We start from the raw sequence: 14,233 nt of genomic DNA on the forward strand, positions 1-14,233 counted from the left end.
GGAATACTTTGATCCTCTCCTGATTGCTAATATTTTTGCAGCGCCCTTTTTGCGCCACACATCTCTCCCTCTTAACTTTGTGTTGAATTCATTCAGGCATGAGCTTCTGGAGGACGCCAGGAAAAGAGGCCTTCCATTCGCACAGTGGGACGGTCCCACAGTCGTTTCATGGCTGGAGGTATTTCACCAATCAAACCAGCCAGACATGAAAAAGGAAAAAAAAAGAATGCCTTTTGTTCTTTGTATTGCTCCCTTCATGTCAGGCTGCCGCTAATATGCACATTTATGGCGACTGTGGTGTTGACATTTGTTGTCCTGACGACTCTGAACAGCTGTGGGTGGGGATGCCAGCCTGGTATGTGGCTGCCTGTCGTGCCAACGTGAAGAGTGGAGCCATCATGTCCGCCCTGTCCGACACAGAGATCCAGAGAGAGATCGGGATCAGCAACCCTCTGCACAGACTCAAATTGCGTTTGGCCATCCAGGAAATGGTCTCTCTCACCAGCCCGTCTGCGCCGCTGACCTCCAGAACGGTAAACAAATACACCCAGTATACCCCCATCGTTAGAGATGGTTCCTCTTTCCAGCGTTTTTTTTTTTTTTTTTTTTTCAGGGAATAAATTGCGCATGCGAGAAACGTATAATAAATACTCTGCGAAAGGATTCATGCCCCCTGAACCTTTTCTTATTTTGTCACATTACCACCACAAACTTCATTGTACTTTATTAGGGTTTTGAGTGTTAGATCAAAATAAAATAGCCCATAATTGTGAGGTGGAAGGATAACAGTACAAAACATTTCCCCCCATTCAATACTTGTACTCTACCCTTTGAATTCACCTATTTTATCTTTCTCTTTAACAGCAGACAAATCAGGGATAAACATATGAGAAAGACTAGGTTATCAAGCAATATATATGCTTAATTCAATTTATTTGAATTAAGCATATTTATATGTTAGAATGGTCCAGTCAAAGTCCAGACAAAAATCCAATTGAGAAGCCAAAACAGAACAATCTCCTTGCAATGTGACTTAAGTTGTTTTGCAAAGAAGTGTAGGGAAAAATTCAACAGCTAGAAATGCAAATATGTAAATTGCACAGCATAAAAGAGCTGTTGCTGTTGCTGTAGCAACTTAGCAAATTTGCACAAAATTTATTGCCATGGTGTCGAATAAAACCACTGTAATATAAAGCTTAGATTGTCGTGATGTGACAAGATGTGAAATATTTTGAGGGGGAAGAATGCTTTTCAAGGCACTGTATACGTTCTCTATGAACGTAGAGAAAATATATAACCCTGAGATGTAACACCTGTGTTCACCTTACCCTGCACTCAGTATCCTTGTATAACTCATGACCCTCACTCTGTATGCTCAGGTGATACTTTTTCCACAATATTTAGCCTCTTTTTTTTTTCTTTTTTTTTTTACTTCAGCAGCTTTTAATCGCATGGTTCACTTTTGAAAAAAATAATCAAATGCATACATCTACAAACTACCTGCTTACCTGCCTGAAATACACTCCTTCCTTGACATCACTCAACGAAACCTTTGTCTGCGTGTGTGTGTGTGTGTGTGTGCGCGTGTGTGTCATTGTGTATGTGTGTGGTGGGTGGTGTGAAAACGTACACTGGAGTGTTCTTCCGGGTGTGCCTGTGTGTGTGCCCATGTATGATGCTCTTGTTTGTGTGCATGTGGTGTGTGTTGTTTGTGTGCGTGCGCGCGTGTGTGTGTGTGTGTGTGTTTCTGTCCTCCGAGCAGTCCTCCGGAAATGTGTGGGTGACTCATGAAGAGATGGAGAACCTGGCTTCGTCCACCAAAGCGGTCAGTACCATCTGGGTGCTCCCCCTCCATGTTAACCCCACCCAGCACTTTCTCACACTCACACTGGTCCCTGCGGCAACACACATATGTCCTCTCCCTCTGCAGAACCCTTACAAAGACCCAACCACATCACACACTAACGCCTTTTTTTTTTTTTGCGACCCCCTGCTCTTATCTGAATGTATTTGTTGGATGCAACACATGTAGCAATGTTAATATGAATGCTAGTATGCTAGCAGAGTATAAGCTGAAATGAGATTTGTGAGTGTGTGTGTGTGTGTTTCTGAATTTATATTATGTGTGTGTGTTTGATTAGCCCCTGTCTTGCTAACCTCGTATGTTGTCTCCACTATGCTGCCACTAAGGAGAATGAGGAGGGCAGCTGGGCACAGGTGAGGTTGATTTCCCCTAACTGAATCTGTACCAGGACTCTTTATGCATTCGCGGGCACATGCTTCGCAACAGCGTTATGTCGCAGTGTCGCAAAAGCATTCACACCTTTTGAAAGTTTTTTTTTTTTTTTTCAGCTTTATATAATGCTACAACACAAACTTTGAGGGATTTTGTTGGGATGTTTAGAGCAGTAGAACGAATGTGAATGGGAATTAAGAGACAGCATGGTGGAATAAAAATCTGATAAGTGTGGCATGTATGTGTACTCACACGATTGATCTGTTAAGACTTTTAAAAACCATACATTTTCCTTTCATTTCACAGTTGTACGTTATTTCGTGTTGGTGCATCAGATGGGATCCCAATGAAATAAATTGAATTTTGAGATGTAACATGAAAAACGTCCACAGCAGTTCTGGAAGGATACTTGGTACTGTTAAGGTGTTTTAGAGCATCATGCAAACTCTAAATCCTAAAATCTACTTAAAGTTGAATTTTTATTAGTAGTAGTGGTGGTAGTAATAATAATAATAATAATAAATATCTACTTCATACTATTACATTTGTATTTCTGTGATCATTTCCGTCACATTTAAAAAAAATCTAAAACAATTAACTTCATGACGGTGACACGTCTGTAACGTTTTCTGCTGATATCCCTCCAGACATTAGCATACGGGGACATGAATCACGAGTGGATAGGAAACGAGTGGCTGCCCAGCCTTGGCCTGCCCCAGTACCGCTCCTACTTCATGGAGTGCCTGGTCGACGCGCGCATGCTGGACCATCTGACCAAAAAGGACCTGAGAAGCCATCTGAAGATGGTGGACAGCTTTCACAGGTCTGCAGCTGTGATGCTCAGCTGTAGCATCTGAGCTGAACCTGCTCTACCTTTCGTCTGATGACTTGATGCGTGAGCTGCAGAGATGGAAAGGATACTGATTCATTGTGTGTGTGTGTGTGTGTGTGTGTGTGTGTGTGTGTGTGTGTGTGTGTGTGTGTGCGCTTTTTATGTGCCCCAGGGCTAGTCTGCAGTATGGAATTATGTGCTTGAAGAGACTCAATTATGACAGGAAAGAGCTGGACCGACGGAGAGAAGACAGTCAACACGATATGAAAGGTACCGTTTACACACAGTCATCCTCATGTGTAACACACACACACGCATCCATGCATGCATGAATGAATAGGCTCTACTGTTTAATCAGGAAAAGTGGGATTTTTTCTGGAGAACCGTCTTGTGGTTTCATCCGATAGTGTCAATTTGTGCTTGGCACTATAACAGGTGCTCCTCAAACTGTCAAGAAGCCAGTCTTGTGATCTAAAGCCCCACTTGCGTGTGGAGTGCCCCACACACACGCTGGCGCACACATTTAAATCTAGCCGTCCCTCTCGCCCTTTTGACCTTGAGCTCAACGCATGAACTTGACTCAGCTGTCGCTTCGTATCACAGTCCAACTCTGTTTGCGTGCACATAAACACTCGCGTACACACACACACACACGCGCATGCACACACACGTTGCGCCTGTTCCAACTTGGAAAGCTGGCTGACAGCTGTGCTTCAAGTGAACAAAGGGAGTGTGCCAGAGAGTTGACGCCATGCGGACATGCACATTACCTCTTTCACTAAACGCCTCTATTTGCTGTTTATGAGGCATATTTGGTGAAAGTGTTTATTTAACGCTGTTCCACCGCTCCGCTTTTGATTTCAGACGTTTTGGTGTGGACCAACGAACAGGTGATCCACTGGGTCCAGTCCATCGGTCTGAGGGAGTACAGCGGCAACCTGCTGGAGAGCGGAGTTCATGGGGCGCTCGTCGCTCTCGATGAGACCTTCGATTACAGCAGCCTAGCGCTCATCCTGCAGATCCCCATGCAAAACACGCAGGTGGTTATACAGGAAACAGCCGCGTACGGATTACGTGTGTGATCCCATTTAATTTGTTACTTCTGCTTCGTCTGCTGTTACATGGAGTAAAGTTTTAAATGAACAGGTCAGGAGCTACGAAGTGAAATTCTGTACAAGCAGCTCATAATTTATTACGAAGTTAATAAAAGTTAATCTCTTAGCATCTTAATTTAATGTAAATCTATATTAACTGGACCGTGAGGGGGGTTTTTTTGTTTGTTTTTTTTTAAACTTCAAGCCATTGTCAAATTTTAATTGAACTGTTATATACAGAGAAGAATATGAGTGTACTGTACACTGGCTTTTTTATATTTATAGCATTATCTGATTCAGGTGAGAAAATAACTGCTTCTAACCTCTAAAATTAAAATTAAAGAATCTTGAACTATTCCTTTAACATGTCCACATTTATAGCTAATAGAAAACTCCCCCAAAAACACAACCATTTGATACACTATTTCACTTCCTGTTTTGCACTACTGGAATATATAGCAGCGTTATTAGTGTAGTAATTGGGAAAAATCACTGTATGTCAGGCAGTATTAACATTATGCTTGATCAAGGTTTCAATGAATTCTGTGTTTTTCAGGCAAGGCAGGTTCTAGAGAGGGAGTTTAACAACCTTCTAGCTTTGGGAACAGACCGCCGACTGGAGGAGGTGACTTTTTTTTATAGTCTGTTTGGTGGTGATTGTTTTTACTTAAGCTGTGCTATGTTTTACGATGAACTTTTTCTCTCTGTTGCATCCTCAGATGATAGTTTAGTGTTTTCCTCTTTATAAACAACACACTTTTCCTCTCAGAGTGGAGATGACAAGTCATTTCGGCGCTCACCCTCGTGGCGCAAGAGGTTCCGGGCTCGTGAGGGAGGGATGGGTCTGGGGATGATGGCAGGCTCCATGGAGACGCTACCTGCCGGCTTCCGCATGCCCGCTATGTCAATGCCGCCATCCATGAATTTGGCTGCCAAGAAGCAACTTCAGCCTGAAGGTTTGTTACAGTGCTAGCAGCCACGTTCACTCCGGAGCTGCTCTCTGGTTAGACCGACTGACTAACCGCATGTTGTGTCCTTTGTGTCGTGCCGTGCTCAACACCTACTTTGCCACGCCTTCTTAAGCTCCTCCTCCTGCGCCTCCGAGACTTGACCCCTCTGCAGTGCGGACCTACTCCTGCTAACGACACTCTACTTATTAACAGGAGCACTAGTGCTAACGGGTAAGTTTGTTGTGTTTTCTAGCTGAAAGTGTCTGTTGGTGGACTGTCATAGGGAGCTGACTTAACCCTTTCATGCATGGTGGTCACTACAGTGGACGGCTGTCTAAAAGCCATTTTCTTGTGCTTCTTGTGGATTTTTATGTTATAAATTCACACAGACCACTGAAGTGGACTCTAATGCATCATAAAATACACTTTCAACTACTGGCTATCAGCTGCAAATGCAAGAAATTATTTTTGTTAAATCCAATATGGCCGACCGACCCGGTCCCTCCTTCTACTGTAGATGATTCTTGCAGGTAAAAAAAATATTGTTACATCAGATAATCCCTAAAGAACAATTAAAAAAAATTAAATTCATTTTATTTATTTATTTATTTTACAAAAAATTTTTCCTACTTTTTTTTATGCCCTAAGAAAATAAAAAAAAATGGGGAAAAAATCCTGACACAAAGGATCATAATTCATGCGTGAAAGGGTTAACATATGTCTAGAGGACTGTCAGTGATACCCTCTACTGAGAGGCTAGTAAAAAAAAAAAAGACATTTACTAAAATATTTTTACTAAAATAATCCTACAACAAACTCATAAGTGTTAGTAAAAATCTAAAAGTAGGCAGCAGCAGCATTTTTTCCAGGATAGATTTTGAAACGCCTTCAGAAAGCCTGAGTTAATATGAGTCTTCACGGAAACAAAGTACGAACAGGCATGAATAAATACGAAATAATTGAAATATCTGCACAGTGCTGTCCTCGGTATTAAAGTCTTCATTTTCCTTTCCTTTCTTTCACACCGCCATCCTGTCTCTGACTCTCTCTTCCAGTGCATTCTCATTACTTGTACGGACACATGCTTGCGGCCTTTTGAGAGTGATATGCCAAATCTGGAGAGGGAAGGATTGGGTGCGCCAGGAGGTGTGGGGGGGGAGTCTTCTCCCCTCTCACGCCCAGCCTCTCCTCCCACCTTCTACATCTTTCTCTCCTCCCCCCCTCCCGGACTCGTGCAATACAGGGGGGCACCTCTGACCTTTGCTCTCCGAGAGCGCTCGTTGGCTGCTTTCCACTGCTGCTGTAAAGGAGGCTCGTCCCGGTCTCGCCTTGTTTACCCCAGTGCTCCCAGTAGCCTCGTTGTTGTGGTGTCGTGTTCCTGCTCTCCTTGTCTCAGCTGTGGGGTCTAGTCCTGGTTCTGATCGTCCTGAAAACGGCCAAGACCAAACGAATCTTCCTGTGTTGACACGACAGTCGTGAAAAAGATAAGATTTGAGGAGATGACGAACAAGTCGTTGCTTCGGACTCAAGAGTGATGAATACTTGTATAAGTGGCAGACCACTCTGCACATTAACCTTCTACCGGTTATGCAAGGTATTACTCATTTATCATCTCTGTACAGAAAAATGGATGACTTATGTTTTTTATAGAAATATTATATATATAATATATATATATATATATATACACATATATATATATATTGGAAATATATATGGAAAGTAATATAATATTGCTGTTTGAAACCCAATGCCCTGTATTCAATAGTGACTGTTCTCTTTCTCCTCCTTTCCCTTTCTCTCTGTGTTGGACCTTTGCGTGTCGTTTGCTGTGCGCTGTGTGTGATTTATTGGTGGGAGGGACTCACTGAAAGAAGTGTGTGTTTTTACAAGGACTCCTCACAGGTTCATGGGTCCAATTCTCTCTTCTTCTTCTTCTTCTTTTTCTTCTTCTTCTTCTTCTCCTCCTCTTCTTCTGTCCCCCCCACCAAACCTTTTGACACGATGTAGCTGTAATTTCTCTTCCTCTCTTCGCCTCTGTCGCCTTCTGTATGACACTATGTAGCCTAGAGAGAGAAATTTAATGTGAGGCATGAATATGGAGTGTGTGTGTGAATGAGAGAGAGAGAGAGATTGAGCAAATCAGCCTATCTCCTGGAGACTTGTAAAGGGGTCGAGTGTACTTGTGGGTGTCCGTGTGTTTGCGTGTGTCCGTGTGTGTGTGTGTGTGTTGTGTGTGTATGTGTGTGTGTGTGTGTGTTTGTGCGTGCGTGCGTGCGTGCGTGCGTGCGTGTGTGTGTGTGTGTGTGTGTGAAAGGCCGACCCTAACCACGTGACTTTGACTCTTTGTGTGTGTGAATTTTAGTGTGGACACTGTAGCTCACTTCTGTCAATTCCAAACTTTCTCTCATGTCAAACAATAAATTGCTGCTCAGCATCAGTCAGTGACTTGCGCTGCTCTGCACTGGCCTTCAAAAGCATCCATAGCCCTTAAAATATTTGAAATTTTGTCATGTTACAGTCGCAAAATAAATGTTTTGTTTGTTCTTTTGTTTTTTGTTTTTTTGTTTTGTTTTTTTACCAGGATTTTATGCAACGTATGAACTTGAACTAGCACAAAATTGTGTAGTGACAGAACAAGGATTTGTGGTTTTCAAAATATTTCACAGAAGAAAGTCTGAAAAGTGTGGCATGCATTTTTATTTCACCCTTACTTGGGATTCTTGGCTGTTTCTCTGATTAATTCCCTCTCCAGCGTGGCCCTTTCAGTTTAGCCATGCCAGTGTGTTTGCAGTTGAGATTTTTCTTTAAGCATCTCCACAAATTTCATCTCTGATCCGTCTGTTGTGGATCTAAATCAAAATGCGTGCCACGCTTTTAAGGTTTTTATTATAGTACACATGACTTCAAATTGATAAAATATGCTGACAGTTTTATTTGTAATGTGAGAAAATGTGAAAAGCTTAAGGGGTTATGATTACTTTTGTAAGACAGTGTAACTGACAGACATGTCTTATCCTGCTCTACCACCTCATGGTCAGTTTTTGTGAAGAAATGCCAGTAGGTGGTCCATACACCCAGCTGACCAATTCCTCCAATGAGAACACAGCATATGAACTCATGAACTCCTGGATGGCTGTACAATCTTTTTTCATTATTATTATTATTATTTTTACAGATTTTTCCAAGGTGTCTAAAAGGTGTGTAATGTGCTATGTGGCAGCTATGAGTACTGTGTCTTTATTCCAGGTGTGAAACAATGCTGACAAATCAAGATTTTATTATTTGGCCATCTGAAAAAAAAAAGTACTGTATTTATGACACTATATAGACATGAGTAAAGCTGTTTTTTAAAGAATTGTGACTCTGCTCCTTCCTGAAGTGCTCAGCACTTTAAAGCCACAAAACAGCTTATTGAAAACCATCTTTATTCCAAGAATTAAAACAGAACAATATCACTTTTCAGAACATCTACAAATACACAACAATCTTAGTTATAAAAGTCAAAAAATAAGTTAGCAAAGATAAAAAATAAAATGGCAAAACCACTCTGTAGAAAAAAAAAGGGGAACGTATTTACAACAAAAGCATTTATAACCTGTTTAAATTAAGCAGATCTTGGTCAAAACTGCCATGGTACATATTGGCCCCACAAATAAATTCATGTATTTTATTATTTTTTTAAGCATTAAACTCACACAAAAAGAATCAAAGATACGGAGGAAAACTTAAATTAAGTTAGAACAATACAATCCATCTGTGAGTCTGGAGGAAGGTTTAACAGAGATTCACTCAGATGACTAGGATTTTGGGTTCATGCAGCAAAATCTTTGAATCTCAAGTTAGACTGAGCATCTGTAGCTCTGACAAACAGGACTGGACCACAGGATAAGGCATGTAATACAGGGAATAAGGCCTCATTGTAAAAGAAGGAATTCAGTTTAGCCAGTAGACCCAGTAGAGTTGCGATGACAATTCATTAATTCGGATTTTTGATCGTTTGCATAAGACAGAAAACCAAAGTTTGTAGATTCACTAAAACAAAATAAGTACTCCAGTCAAACGGCATCACCGATTAGCTATTTTTCCTCTATAATTTTACGGATCTCTGTGCATCTACATCTGTTTTGAAAGGTCTATTTGGGAATGTCTACAGGAAAGGCCACGGCTCCGTCTGAAGCAGAGATGCTGTCCACAATGGAAGTCAAGGCCTGCATGTTTCCCTGCTCAGGGGATTCAGCAGCACTCAGGAGATCTGAAGGAAGAGAGACAAGAGAGAGAGAGAGGCCAAATCACACAGTCAGTACCTTCGGCAAAGCACTAATCTGTTTGCGGGATCCGGTGAAGGTTCATATTCGTCCGCGCTCACCCTCACCGCTGTAGCTCGGCGGACACTGCTCCGGAGTGCTGCTCCACTCGGGGCTGCTGCAGCAGGTGCTCCCCGAACTGGGCTCGCTGGACGACGACACCTGTTAGCACAAAGACACGCATGCAGAAGTTGCTGTCAGTCACTTACAATGCAAAACTGCACACAAAAAATCCAGCGCAAAAGATTGATGTTTTCGAAACCTGCCGTGTTAGTTTGAGAAGTGCATATTTGACTAAAACATAAGCCTGTTAATTTAGAAAAAATTAACATCTGACACCCAAAAATCACCCACTTTATTATAATTTTTTTTTTTTTTTTATCCTACAGCTTGTTTTCCTCACTTCCCAACAACTTCTCAGCCACTTTTCTCCACATTCGCCTGTCATCTTGGCTCTCTTTATCCCTCTCCTGTTGTACTCACTCTGGGCTGGGTCGGGGTGGGTCGATAGTGCAGTCCCTGCTGTCCCGTCTCAGTGTCCTGCTGGTTGAGAGAGGACACCAGAGCTTGTAGCCGTTCGATGTACTGTATGGCGCTCCGCAAGATCTCCACTTTGGGCAGCCTCTGGTTGGGGTTCATCAAGGTGCTCCTCTTCAGAGCATCGAAGGCCTCGTTTACCTTCTTCAGGCGTCTCTTCTCCCTCAGCGTTGCTGCTCTCCGGCGATCCATGGTCACAGTCTTTCTTTTGCACAGCTTACAGGCCCAGGGCAGGCACTGACCGGGGCAGTGGGTCTCAGAATGAGGTGACAGGCTGGAGGGAGACGCTTTATCCTCAGTACTTGCGACACCGACGCTGGCACCTCCAGCAAGACTCCCACACAGGCCCATCATGGAGTTTCTGTCCTGGTAACCAGCTTGGTCGTAGGTCCCAGGTAGGCGAGAGGGGAAGTAGCTGTCCCCTCCTTCATAAAATCGCTGATCAGGAAAGAAGTATGGGTTGGTCTCAAAGAGCTCCATATTGGCCCGTGTTGTGCTCGAGATGTAGAGAGGGCAACAATCCCTGCTTCGTTTGTCGCTGCTCTTCAATGAGTGGTCTTCGTTCTTGCCTCTGGGATGTGTGTTGGACTGTACGCGTGTGCGCTGTCTTCCCCTTGGCCTGAGTTTGCGATGAGTGGAAGACGTGTGGTGAACAACTGGTGTGGAGCAACTGTAGGCTGGCATTTAAACCCCTCTGCCTTCTGCAGGATCACAGGGTTAAATTTAGCACGAGCCCCCAGAAACCTGACACGATGGTTAGCTGTTGCTGCACATCTACACTTCACATCTCTTTTGGGCCGTGCTCTCTAGGGCTTTAAGGCCCATTCATGTGTTTCAGTGTGTGGGTTTGAGCACTTGCTTTTGCGTGCGTGCGTGTGCGCCAAGAAGCCACAGCGCGATCGAGTTGCCGTGGAAATGGAAGAGATAACCTCAGATCAAAGATGTTGGCCTTAATAAGTTAATCCCGGACTTGCGTTCTTCTCCATGACGCGGGACAAAAAGACGCTTTTCCACGGGGGCGGGGGTTGCCAATGTGGTAGGAAGAGTCTTGACGCAGCTGCCACCTCTACTAGGATCGAATCATTTGTAGTGTCGAGAAGATGTTTGTGACCAGAGATAGTTGCTTACTCAAAACTAGGTCGCAAAGGCAAATGTCAGGTTCACGATGAACATCCGTGGATGTGTAAACATGGTGGCATTACAGGGAGAGTAATTTTTTTGAATGAGGTTCTACGAAAAGGCTGTAAAAAGGTTGTTATAGGTAATATGTTACCTGTAAGAAATAACCTTGTTGGCGTCTTCATTTTGTATAAAGTCAGATTGGTTGTTCTTAGAGGCTCGAGCAAACAGCTATTCTGATAAAAGCATATTTTCATGGTTACAACACTGATGAGTATTTTATGAATGTTGTCACTTTTGCAGTGGGGACTTTTGCACACACAAGATGTCGATTACTTGCACATGAAATGGGGTTTGAAGGGTTTGCGCCACTAGCTATTTTCCAGTAAGAAATGTGTAAAATATTTCCATTCAGAGAAATAATTTGACAGAGAAATGAAAGTTGTGAGAATGGCAAAATATTAAACTGTTTTATGAGTGTTAACTGTGCCCTACTACTTTATTTGGTAGTTATTTTTGACTGCAGAAGCTTCAGATGTGACTGTGTTAATTTGTGCTTCATACAGGAAGATCACTGGTGGAGCACTGCTTCCTGCCAACATTTCCCCGAGTAATGACAATCAGATTATGTGTAAATTACAGACCAATCCTAAAGTCGGTTCAGTTTGAAATGAAATTTTTTTCACAGCCATCCTTTTAAATTAGTTACTTACTCCAACTGGAATTACATGTGACGTTCTATTTATGTATTTGACACAGGAAGATCATTGTTACCTTTACTTCAAGGGCTTTAATCTTTATAATCTGTGTAAATATTATAAAAGAGCACTTGCAAACACCACTATGACATCAACAGATATTTGGACTGTAGGCGAGATAATAACATTTCATCAAAAAGTCACTTAAAACATCCAGATTCGTTTGTCCTGCAGACTGAAGCTAACAGGTTGTCTGAAAGGGACCAGGACCAAGATGTACTTCTGACATCTTAAAAGTAAAATATCATTCCGGTTTCTCTGTTAAAAATGGAGGTGGTGCCACATTAATGATCCCCATTTGTAAAACATATAGTCAGAATGGAACATGTAAAACATTTCTGGTCCGAGTAACCAGAGTAAAAATAAAGCTGTGTAAAAAGGCAGTGATGCTATGTTTGGGAACCCTATTTTATTGATTTTTAAATTATCTTTATTTTGATTTGCTTTAGTTGTTCTCTTAGTGTTTCACACAGGAAAATAATTGATGTTTTTCTGGGAATCTCAATTTCCCGATAAAACAATCATCTCTTCCCAGAGAAATAATCTGTCTGCTGCAAATGTGATGAATATCTAAAGGTTTGTAATGACATTCTTAAGATTAGAGTTATTTTAAGATGGTACAGTTTCAATTTGGTCGCAGCCCTTCTGGCGCAAGCCTTTAGTTTCATCCTCAAGGACTAATGAATATGGATTTATACTTAATAAGGAAGCCGTGAGAGCCATCTACTGCAGGTGAGCTATAAAATGCTTATAAAATTTGACAGAACCTTACTTCAAAAATCCTGAACTATGCCTTTGAAGCTCATTACATTGTTGTTGGGTTTCATATTCTTTTATTTTCCTCCCAAGAGGATTGCACAATGTGATGCAAGAAGTGTCACTTCTGAGCTCTGTATATAGCAAGTCTGGACAAGCATGAACAGAGAAGTTTAGTACCAAAATTACTCTGGCTCAATTTACTCTTTGAAATAAAGGGGTAATAATGAGACCACTGTGCAGAGGAAATGGCTTTGGCTCGCCTGACCTCTTCCAGTCAGTCATAGTTTTAGCTCAGCCAGCAGGTGTTAATCCACCCAGAACGCGTCTTACCTCATAGCTCAGCAGCTAATTCTGACTGGCTTCCGTTAGCATGGAAGCATAGCCAAAACACACACTTCCAGCAGCGGAGAAGCCGCAACGGAATGACAGACACAATTCAAGATGTGCTACATCCCTGCGTATCTCGTATCACTGTCGTAGATTTATCACTGTAACACTTATAGCTAACAGGAAATGCTTGCCGGTGGCAGAAGAACTTGGATGCGGTATTTTGTAGCAGCCCCATGCAAACTCTTTGGTGGCAAATTGAGTGAGGTACATTGAACCAATTGGCCTTTCTCAAAAATTCTTACATTTTAGTGACGCATTAATTGGGCATGAATGGAAAAAAAAACTTACAGAAACTGTAAAATTATAAATGATTTTTTTTTTTTCTAAGAACCAACAATACAATACACCACATATTAATCAGTGGTGAAAGTTGTGGTAAATATAAAGTGCAAATATTTACATAGCGATTAGTTTTAGGATGATTTTTAAATATTTTACAATTTTACAATCATTGGTTAACTTCACAAACATTTCTTTGGAGAACGAAAGGAAATAAATTCATATCCACGAATGACATGGAAACCTAAGACAGAAATAGGCACAACTAAGACTCTACTTATATTACGCTCTCACCTAAAATTGCCCAGCTTAAAAATCAGTGCATGTTTCAAGGGAGCACAGGTAGTTTTTTTTAATTGTTTATATATATATATATATATATATATATATATATATATATATATATATATATATATATATATATATATATATATATATATATATATGCATGTATGCATCGATTATTTCAGCAAGTGAAAACCAAAGTTTATTCTCAGCATTTCAAGTTAGGATGGCATTCAAAGAGATTGCTCCCTTATACGACCTCCCTGCAGAGCACACCTAGAAAACATGCATCGCGTTATGTAACGAGAAACATGACAAAAATGATGCTCTGATCTCTCGAGCAGCTGGAATCCTCTATCAGGTGAGAAAGGGGGCATATTTAACTTTTAAAAGTACAACAGTACAACAAAGGTCTCCAACACGGTGCTACTAAAGTTAGAGCAGAAGGAAGTGCCAAACATGGATCAGTTAATATTTTGTTTTTCATTTAAAATGTGCACACAAAAAAATAGAAATTCTGTTGTACCTGTGGAAAAAATAGGTAAAATTTGACATACATTCCTGCCTGTTTTTGTTTGTTTCTCCTTCCTGACCCATCTCTGTAAATTCTTGATCCTCCAAAAAAAAAAAAAAAAAAAAAAAAAAAATAAAAAAAAAAAAAAACCCAAAACCCATTTAAGTTTTTTA

The 14,233-nt window shown here is 41.4% G+C and overlaps 2 protein-coding genes across 8 annotated transcripts in view; one reads left to right on the forward strand and one right to left on the reverse strand.

Moving 5' to 3' along the window:
• ppfia4 (PTPRF interacting protein alpha 4) overlaps nt 1-7,366 on the forward strand; it is a 61,687-nt gene extending 54,321 nt beyond the window's left edge. For 5 of the 6 annotated variants that reach the window (XM_015036718.1, XM_015036717.1, XM_015036716.1 and 2 more), the window contains 11 exons: nt 97-178; nt 333-533; nt 1,763-1,825; nt 2,191-2,217; nt 2,884-3,059; nt 3,241-3,338; nt 3,933-4,108; nt 4,719-4,787; nt 4,932-5,118; nt 5,246-5,343; nt 6,168-7,366. In XM_015036718.1, the coding sequence (XP_014892204.1) occupies nt 97-178; nt 333-533; nt 1,763-1,825; nt 2,191-2,217; nt 2,884-3,059; nt 3,241-3,338; nt 3,933-4,108; nt 4,719-4,787; nt 4,932-5,118; nt 5,246-5,304 (1,138 nt within the window). In that variant the 3' untranslated portion in view covers nt 5,305-5,343; nt 6,168-7,366. The remainder of the gene's footprint in view (nt 1-96; nt 179-332; nt 534-1,762; nt 1,826-2,190; nt 2,218-2,883; nt 3,060-3,240; nt 3,339-3,932; nt 4,109-4,718; nt 4,788-4,931; nt 5,119-5,245; nt 5,344-6,167) is intronic. The other variant, XM_015036719.1, reaches the window with a different exon arrangement.
• A 299-nt stretch (nt 7,367-7,665) lies between these two features.
• Nucleotides 7,666-12,244, reverse strand: myog (myogenin). 2 transcript variants are annotated; one of them, XM_015036723.1, is made up of 3 exons: nt 9,903-12,244; nt 9,488-9,581; nt 7,666-9,367 (listed from the first exon to the last, which is right to left on the reverse strand). In XM_015036723.1, exons 1-3 carry the CDS (start codon nt 10,638-10,640, stop codon nt 9,249-9,251), a joined length of 951 nt encoding a protein of 316 aa, XP_014892209.1. In that variant the 5' UTR covers nt 10,641-12,244; the 3' UTR covers nt 7,666-9,248. The 2 variants fall into 2 exon arrangements, with proteins under 2 accessions (XP_014892209.1, XP_014892208.1); XM_015036722.1 differs by having other exon boundaries at nt 9,482-9,581; nt 9,903-12,239.
• Between the last annotated feature and the right edge of the window lie 1,989 nt (nt 12,245-14,233).

The sequence above is a fragment of the Poecilia latipinna genome, unplaced genomic scaffold, assembly GCF_001443285.1.
Source record: "Poecilia latipinna isolate Pla-1442-1.1 unplaced genomic scaffold, P_latipinna-1.0 Scaffold377, whole genome shotgun sequence".
Lineage (NCBI taxonomy): Eukaryota > Metazoa > Chordata > Actinopteri > Cyprinodontiformes > Poeciliidae > Poecilia > Poecilia latipinna.